General features: G+C 44.5%; 1 protein-coding gene across 1 annotated transcript; it reads right to left on the bottom strand.

The window, feature by feature from the left end:
• Positions 1–8,840: 8,840 nt before the first annotated feature.
• LOC123131510 (uncharacterized) lies at positions 8,841–9,637 on the bottom strand. Its single transcript, XM_044551167.1, has 4 exons — positions 9,576–9,637; positions 9,364–9,494; positions 9,165–9,240; positions 8,841–9,083 (listed from the first exon to the last, which is right to left on the bottom strand). The coding sequence occupies exons 1-4, from the start codon at positions 9,600–9,602 to the stop codon at positions 8,841–8,843; spliced, it is 477 nt and encodes a 158-aa protein (XP_044407102.1). The 5' UTR covers positions 9,603–9,637.
• Between the last annotated feature and the right edge of the window lie 259 nt (positions 9,638–9,896).

Genomic DNA, 9,896 nt, shown 5'->3' with positions numbered 1-9,896 from the left:
ATGAGAACCATCCTTGAAGCAGAAGTGACAGGGGAAGAAGTGAAGGCAGCTCTGGATCATATTGGCGACCCCAAGGCTCCTGGGCCGGACGGGATGCCCTCTATTGTATACAAGAAGCATTGGCATTTCATGGGGGACAAGGTTGTCGAAGAGGTGCTTGCGGTCCTAAACGGAGGAGTAATGCCGGAAGGGTGGAATGACACTATGGTTGTTTTGATCCCTAAAGTAAAAAACCCGAGCAGGATCAAGGATCTTCGTCCGATAAGTTTGTGCAATGTGGTGTACAAATTGGTGTCCGAGGTGATCTCCAATCGGCTTAAGTTGGTGCTTCCGGATATCATCTCTGGCAATCAAAGTGCATTTGTTCCGGGCCGGTTGATTACGGACAATGTCCTTATTGCATATGAGATGTCACATTTCTTGATGAATAAGAAGAAGGGGAGGGATGGTATAGCTGCGGTAAAGGCGGACATGAGCAGGGCCTATGACCGCGTGGAGTGGAACTTCTTAAGGGCGATGCTCCTCAAGCTAGGGTTTGGGGCTCGATGGATTGACCTGGTCATGAACTGTGTCACTACTGTCAGATACCAGATCAAGATTAATGGAATTCTTACGTCACGGTTCTCCCCCTCGAGAGGATTTCGCCAAGGCGACCCCATCTCGCCCTACTTGTTCGTCATTTGTGCGGAAGGCCTATCTGCGCTGCTGCATGATGCCGAGGCTTCTGGGACTGTGAGTGGGGTTAAGCTATGCCGGTCAGCACCAGTCGTTTCACATCTCCTGTTCGCCGACGACTCATTGATGTTAATGAAGGCCAACCGGGAGGAGGCCCAAGCGTTGAGGGATATCTTGGATCTTTATGAAAAGTGCTCCGGCCAGTGTATCAACTTAGAGAAATCTGCAGTAATGTTTAGTCCCAGCACGGGGAATGATGCGAAGAGGGCTGTAAAGGATGCCCTACACATCCAGAGTGAAACATGGAATGATAAGTATTTGGGGCTCCCGGTCCACGTTGGGAAATCGAGGAAGAAGGCGTTTGCTTTTGTCAAGGGGGCTATGACAGGCAGAGTCTATGGGTGGAAGGAGAAGCTGATTGCAAAACTAGGGAAGGAGGCGTTGGTCACTACGGTTGCGCAAGCAATACCCACGTTTGCTATGTCCTGTTTTTATCTCACTAAATCTTTCTGCGAGGAACTTAGCTCGCTTATATGCAACTACTGGTGGAGCCAACAAGACAAGGAGAACACTACACATTGGATTGGTTGGAAGAAGCTTACTTTGCCAAAGGCCCAGGGAGGACTTGCCTTCCGTGACATGCATGGGTTCAACCTGGCCATGCTGTCGAGACAGATTTGGAGACTCATCCAATCACCGGACTCGCTGTGTGCACGCATCCTGAAGGCTAAATACTATCCGGATGGCTCTCTCCTCGATGCATACCCTAGAGAGGGGATTTCATATTCCTGGAGGAGCTTGTTGCACGGCCTCGATCTGTTTCGCGAGGGATACATTTGGAGAATCGGGGATGGGACGCAAGTAAAAATCTGGTCAGATCCGTGGCTCCCACGACTATGGTCTAGGAAAGTCATCACACCACGTGGACAGTGCTTGCTTGAGTGGGTTAGTGATCTAATCGATCTTGCCACTGGCCACTGGGACTAGCAGCTCGTACGTGATATATTCTGGATCGATGATGCAAAACATATTCTGCTAATTCCCCTACGTGAAGGAGTCCAGGACTTTGTTGCATGGCACTATGACACGAAGGGCATCCATTCGGTTAAAAGTGCATATAAACTACAAGTCCAGTTAGAGAGCATGTCAAGAGATGGAGGAGTGGGAGGGAGCTCGACCAACCCAGGTAATCTGAACGAGACAAATGATGACTCTTGGAAACGACTTTGGAAGATGCCTTGCCCTCGCAATATCCAGATGTTTGCTTGGAGGGTAAAGCACGAGTCTCTTGCGCTTCGGACCAATGTTGCGAGGAGGGGTATTCCCATTGCGGATACTAAGTGCCTCTTCTGTGCACGTGCCGACGAGGATGAGGCTCACCTCTTCATCAAATACAAAGAGGTAAAAGCAGTATGGAGGGAACTCACTCTTGATGGAGAACGCATTCGGCTTGAGGAAATTGGGTCTGTGCATGCAATGTTCCACTTTTTTTGGGGACTAGAAGAGAAAAAACGGCTGCACATCCTCACTTTTTGGTGGCTATGGTGGTCTAATAGAAATAAGCTCAGGCAAGGAAAGATGCCTACCCCGGCCCAGGATATAGCGAGGCAGGCCAGAGCCAATGTGCTGGAGTATTGGGAGATTTTCGGGCAACCTATTGTTCAACAGCAGCCAGAAAAGTGGAGGCCACCGAAGGGAGCAGACTATAAGATCAATGTTGATGGATCTTTTGTGCCGGGGCAAGGTCATGCAGGATGGGGTGTAGCGGTGAGAACAAAGGAAGGGACACTTGTTTGCGCCAGGGCAGGAAGACAGGAGCATGTCACTGATGCATTCGCTGCGGAGACGTTGGCCATGTCGCATGCTATCAACACTGCAGCCGACCTGGGCATCGTCTCTGTCGAGCTCGAGACGGACTCGCAGCTCCTGGCGGAAGCCATGAACGTGCAAAACGTGGACTCCTTGGCGTATGCTGCGATTATTGAGGACATGAAGTATCACCTCAAACTATGGTTTTCCAAATTTACAATCACTGTCTGTAGACGTTCTGCAAATTCCGTAGCCCACGAGTTGGCCAATGTTGGCCGTGAATGTAACCCAAACCAGTTTATGGAATGGGAGTCTGATGTACCTGCCCAGGTGGGCGTCGCTGTCCTAGGCGATATGCCAAGGCTTATTTAAGTAATAAAGCGTTGCTTTGCTCTCAAAAAAAAAGAACAAGGTTATGCCTAGGCTAGAACCAACTGCTTAACTCTTTGCTAAATGCTATGTATTTTGTTGTACTCGATTTTAGAAAGACGGTGTGTTTTCTGAAAGATTACAACCTCACTCTGAGTAAATTACTAAAGATTGGATGTCGAAATCGAAGCTGGAAAATAGAAGAATCTAGAAGTCAACTGGTAGCTATACCTCCTATCCGCTACTCCCTCCGTTTTTATTTAATCTGCATGTTAGATTTGGCTGAAGTCAAACTCAATAAAGTTTGACCAAATTTATAAAAAATATATAAACATTTAAAATAGCAAATCTATATGATGTGAAAGTGTACTCAATAATGAATCTAATGGTATTAATTTGTTATTGTACTCCCTCCATACCGTGCATAAGTCATCTTACGTTGTGCACCGTGACCAAGAAGGATAGGAAAAGAAGAGAAGTTAATGTTTATTTGCAAATTAATGCCATTGCATGCAATGAACTGATCCCTGCATGCTATGCTAGGTAGTCTCAAGTCATTAAAAATATATACGCCCCACATCTTTTTTTGATTGATTACTTTATTTATGTTAAGAAAGAAGAAAACGAGGTGAGAGTTAAAACACCACGTCTAAGTGTTTTGGGATTATATGGTTTTCGTAAGATAACTTATACACCGATCCGGAGGGAGTATGTCTTAATATTTTTGTCTATGAAATTCGTCAAATTTACAAAGTTTGACTTTTACCAAAGCTAATATACGGAGTAAATAAAAATGGAGGGAGTACTTTCTTGTTGGGAACAAAAAGAGTTCGGACAGGTGGTCCAGCTACCTGCCTCAAACACTATTTAAGGAGCATATAACTGTTGTGTACAACACTGTTGGGAGCTTGCTAATTAAGCAAGGACAGGGTTCTTCGTCTTTGGCGCAGCTTCCAGTTGAATTGCGACCCAAGGATGGACCTGATTCCTCTCTTTTGGAACTCCCATTGCAGAATGTGCCGAATAGGATGAAGCTTTCGTGTCCCTAGAGCTTTAACAATAGTATTCTTTGCTGCAAATTTGGAAAGAAGATTCGTGTAGTCCTGCACACAATGACCCGGAGTGTAAAGGGCGATGGGCCCAAGACCCATGAGCACTTAGGATATAGACTGGCGGGGACATCTCTGCGGAGTCTAGGTAGGACTACAATGTGTCGATCAGCTGAGGTCGGGCATGACCCCGGAAAAATATGTTCGACCAGAGTTAATCGAGCTTGTTGATGCACCCCTGCAGGGAAGTATATATATTCGGAGAGCCGTGTCCATGGCAACCGACGCTCGGAGTTCTATCCCGATCTATTACAACTAGAACTGGATACTGGAGACACTAAATGGATATGATGGCTCCGGGATTGCTTTCTAGCAGGGAGTTTAGGAAGGATCTCTGGGCGAGGCTAATATATACTTGCTACTATATATTATGTTCCTCTAATCTCTTCTACTGCTGCAAGATGCTAGTCATCGATAGGCTAGTCCTTCCGCTCTGTTGTGTCAATTCTACAGTATAGTTCCACAGATACAGCCCCTTCCCATTGATACCTATGCATACTTAGCGTATTTCTGATGTAAGTCTTGCGAGTACTTCGGATGAGTACTCAAGGTTGCTTTGCTATATTTTCCCCCTTTACCTGATTGATGCGACCAGGTGACGGAGCCCAGGAGTCAGCTGATCCCGCCGATGACTACTACTACCCCGACGGAGCATACTACTACGTGGAGACCACCGACAACTAGGAGTAGTTAGGAGGCTCTCAGGCATGAGGCCTGCGCCTTTTCGATCTAGTTGTCTTTGTTTTGCTAGTCTTCTTAAGGCATACTTGTTTATTTATGTCTGTACTCAAATATTGTTGCTTCCGCCGACTCTTGTGTATTCAACCTTATGTATTCGAGCCCTCGAGGCCCCTGGCTTGTAATATAAAGTTTGTATTATTTTATTTGTGCCTAGAGTCGTGTCGATATCTTCCCATGAGTCTCTGATCTTGATCGTGCGCATTTGCGTGTATGATTAGTGCATGATTGAGTCAGCGGTGTCACAAGTTAGTATCAGAGCCGACTGCCTGTAGGAAGCCCATGTCCAAGTTCTTGGTCGATGTTGAGTCTAGACTTGAAAGTAAAACTATTTTACTAACTATGTTGTGTGGCTTGTGGGCCCACATCACCTATGGATGGATTAGGATCTTTTATTCATCTCCCTCACTCTAGGATTCATCTATCTTTTTCCGGGTTAAAGATTTTACCAACTCTAAATCTAGGTTCTCGTAACTACTCCCCACAGGTGTGTGATATTTTTTAATGTACTAGTTAAATGCCCGTGCGTTGCAACGGGAAAATATTGGAACATCAATCACATCCGGCCAATTCCTACATGGCATTTGGTTTTCTTTTGTGAGCATATATGTTCAGAGTTTGGCGCATCTTAAGATAGTGTACGGTGGAAGTTTTTTTTAAGGGCTGTATAAGGCGGAAGTTTTTTTTTTTGAGGTAAAAACCCCCACCTTTATTAATTCATGATGTTCATGGGGATAATTACAGAATCATGTGGGGTGCCAAACCACACATGACGGCCAATCTCTAAAGAAATAGCAAATCTAGCTAAAGCATGAGCCTCAAAATTGCTCTTTCTACTCTCAAAACGAAACCTGCATGCCCCAAACTCTTCTCTTCTGGCTGTTATCTCCTTCACTATGGCTGCATTTGCTCCTCCCGTTCTTTCTACAATGTCTTTTATCACTGATTGGCAATCGGATGCAATCAGTAGGTGGTGTTCATCTAGGTCAAGAGCCAAAGACAAAGCCTCCCTACAAGCCAAAGTTTCGAGCGTTGGTGGGTCTGTGATCGCATAGACCATTGCTGAACTGCCAAGGTACATGCCTCGCTCGTCCCTGCATACAACAGCGGCAGAGCCCCTTCCATTATGCGTAGAAATGGCAGCGTCGACATTGAACTTTGAGAATCCCGTAGGTGGCGGAACCCATGGTTCGCGAACATTGCAGGGAGCTACCGAGTTTGCTCGAACATGTTGCTTCGCCCCCCCCCCCCCCCCCAATCAAGGCCATATCCTCAATGAACCTGTTTATAAATAGATGTGTTGTCATGGGAGATTGATATTCTGCTTCATGGATCGCCTTACGGCGGGCAAACCAAATCGCCCACAGCGTTACTGTAAGTTGTACAAACTCCTCATGCGATAGCGTAGCCTGCAGTGAAAATAGCCAGTTCCGGGCGTTGTTCTCGTTCATGTGCATCATATGTTCCACCATTTCTGAATCTGCCAAAGCCCATACACATCTTGACGACGAACATTCAAGCAGCGCATGCACCCATGAATCTTGCATACCGCACAAACTGCACCTCGGATGGTTAGCCATTTTGCGCCGGGCCCTGACATCATTTGTAGGCAGCGAATGGAGGGCAAGTCTCCATAGAAAAAGTTTGACCTTGGCTGGAACTTGAGTACCCCATAGGGCTGTCCAGTCCTTTGTTGTTCGTTCATTCGTTGAGGATCCCGCTGTTTCCTCCAGCCAGCTACCCCTGATAAACTTAGTATGAACCAGCAGTCTGTATGCAGAACGGACACTGAATGTTCCTCTCTTCTCCTTACTCCATGCCCAAAAATCCTGGACCTGCCGTGTGCAAAGAGGTATATCCAAGGTATAAGGCGGAAGTGATTAATACTTATGTATCTTCCTCCCGAGCCCAGCCCACCTAGCGCATCCCCATCCTTTCCCGTTTCCAGCTGCGCGCAACAATCCCTCAAAATGGATCTAAAAAAAAAACAATCCCTCAAAATCCCCTAAAAAAGAAACAATCCCTCAAAAAAAAAAGCAGCGCACAACATCCTCTCGGCCTCTCCCCATCTCAGCCGCTGACCAGGGAGAGGGGGGGGGGGCGAGGAGCAGCCACCGCCCGCCGGGATCTGGCGTCGGCTTAAGTTGTCATCTCGCCCTCACGGTTCTTGCATCGCGCAGCCAGGGGCCACCCCCCCCCCCCCCCCGCCCTGCTCCCTCCCCCTAGCGATCGGCGACGACTGCCTGTGCGGCCGCGCCGTTATGTTGCCGGCCAACTGCCCTGCGTCTCCACTCCTCCAAGGCTCCAACACCCCTTCGTTGACCCCCTGCCTGCCGGGCTGCCGGACATAATTTTGTTGAGGCCAACCACATCACAAACGGCACACAGGTAAACTAACATCTTCCGCCTAATTCCCCATTTACTAAGTAGTAGCCTTATTTTGTTTAGTTGCTTACATCTCGTGATAAGTAGTAGCCTGTCAGAGAAGAATTGATCTAGGACTTGTTAATATTGGTGAGTCATGCATGTACATGTGTCTATATTTGTGGATCTCAGACATCAGTCTTCAGGCGTTCATATATGTTTGTGCCTGCAATCTTTCATTTAGCTCCGGATGCTGTGAAAAATCATCGTAGATTTATACTGTGCCATCTGCACAATGTCAAAATGTTTCTAATAGCCGAAGTTATTTTCTGCTACTTAGTCTAGTTTTGATGCACCCAGAATTTCGTTATAATTACCAAAATATTGCAGGTGTCGATGGAGGAACAGGTGGTAATGTCATTCTTGGTTTCTCAAGATCTGTCTGGGATTTCAGTAACTTGCAACATCACACGGTATGCTTTTGGTAATTAAACTTATATTTTGCTCCATACATCTTACTGAAACCTTATAATAACCAATATACTCAAGTGCCTTAATTGATCGTCGCTGTTATAATAAAATAACACATATGATTCTCCGACTAAAAAAAGTTTATCCCAATTCTCTTCACCAAATCACGCACGACTTGTGGAATATTTTCTACGCATTCATTGTCCTTGTACGACAGCAAGTGTACCAATACCTGATTCCGTAGGTCATAATCGTCCTGCACGTGAATTATGCTGTCATGCAAGGCTCACATCTAAAAGGACACATGAATGGTGAATGTAGAGTACTCACCGGGACAACTGGTAATCCATGTTCATGATCATGCCACGTGCGCATAATCTTTAAAAGTAAAAACCCAGACATATTGCTGCATAGGAGTAAATGTTATTAGCAATATGATAGATGAAAATATGGTCAAATAATTGGAATGTTAAGGTTATAACCTGTTTGGGTTTTTTGGAACTCCAAGTGGTATGATGCGACGCCATCTAAAAACATCATCATTCCAGCCAGGAATTGCTTGTAATGCTATGTTTAGATGGAATGAAATACATTGAATCTTAAATGTGTCCTTCTGTGAAGCATTCTTTTTCCATGCATCCGACAGGGGAAGAGGGTCGAGTATAGTGATTGTTCTATCCAATAGGTCGAACAGGAAGAAGATGATGCGACCGTTGTACAAAACGGCAACAAAATATGTGTGAAGTAGGCTTTAGAAATAAAATACGGGGGTGAAAAGCACACACATAGATGGGAAGTATGATTACCAACTTGCACACCGAGACGTCAAAGCACATATCAGGCCAACAATGAAATAGTTTTGCAATAATGTAGCGTTGGGCATCAAATGGTAAACGGAGTTTTGGATCTTGTGTAGAGTCATTTAGTATCATCTGAAAGGAAAGTAAAGGATTATTAACATTCTATGCGTTTATGGTTGCAATTATATGTGCTCGTCGCCGTAAAAAATAAGTATTATGAGATTTTAATAACTTACAGAAAATCTGAGATCCATATAGTGATATGGAGTGTCTTTAGCCCATTGAATGTCGTCTGTAGCATTTACTCGAACAGCCATGTTAAAACTGTCGACATCAATAGCCCGTGTATTCTTTAGTAAGTCTTGTAGTTGTCTAAGACTTATACTTAGTGGGTAGGGCTTGGAGCTACGGATCCATTCTTTCCTATCAAATAAACCATAGCATCAACGATATAGTGAAAAAATAATATACATAAATGCATATATTGTTATTTTGAAAAGTTGACTTACTCTTGGAAATCTGCATTATGAATGGACATGATATGACCTCGAAGTTTGCAAAGTAGCTCATTTTTATTAAGTGGCATTCTCAGAACAACCATGGCAGGTGGCGGGTCCAATATTTCAACACCGTCAGTATCTATTATATCGTCTGCTGGATTATGGTACTCAGGAGTTCCTTTTATATCATTCAGATCTGATTCATGGAGAATGATTGCTCCTTTTTGCCTGAAGGATTTGACATCTTCCTGCAAAAAAATAATTAGAATCAATATATTACAACATTGAATTAGATATGCAATACACTTTTGTCATCCTTCACGAATTACCTGTGTAACAGGATGTGACAGTTTGTGTCCTGTCCAGTATTCAATGAATTGTAGCATGAACAAGCCGCAAGATGATCTATTGGTTAAAAGTATTGGGCACATTAGTAATAAGCAAACATAAGGAATTGTTGAATAATAATCAATAATTGTTACTGCTGCTCTCATTTAGCATTTTCTCATGTGATGATTTCAAACATACCCATCAGATTGAATTCGATCTTGAATATACTCTTTTATAGTCCATCTAGTTACATCAATATCTGGCCAAGTACCTAGGTTAAACCCATTCATCTTAGAAGCAATCTTTAGATGCGCCTCAAGCCCCTGAAGCTGTTAAATAGAAAAAAGAGTATGATAATATAGGTGAAACTAAATGCATGAATTCCAAGTACAGATATAGTAAAATCATACCGTAAGTTGTAGATCAGCTCGGCTCATTCGAGAACCAAAAGAATCGAGTACTTGTATCTCGCGTTGTTTGATATTGACAACAGATAGATACCAATGCGTTTGGTTCATATTGATTGGAATGAATAATTGACACAAAATATATAAGTCGTTGCCCCGGCTAGGTAAACAAATTGATAACAAATGATATAACCATAGGTAGGAAAATTAGTCTAACCATGTCATGCTGGAGCTTGCTCCCGCGGCATGGAGAGGAGCTGCAGCCCGCACATCGCAAGGGGATGGAGGCCCCCCTCTCCCGGTCCATCCAGCTGCTGATTTTAT

The sequence above is a fragment of the Triticum aestivum genome, chromosome 6A (assembly GCF_018294505.1).
Source record: "Triticum aestivum cultivar Chinese Spring chromosome 6A, IWGSC CS RefSeq v2.1, whole genome shotgun sequence".
NCBI classification, from domain to species: Eukaryota; Viridiplantae; Streptophyta; class Magnoliopsida; order Poales; family Poaceae; genus Triticum; species Triticum aestivum.
This window is presented reverse-complemented; position numbering and strand designations above follow the sequence as displayed.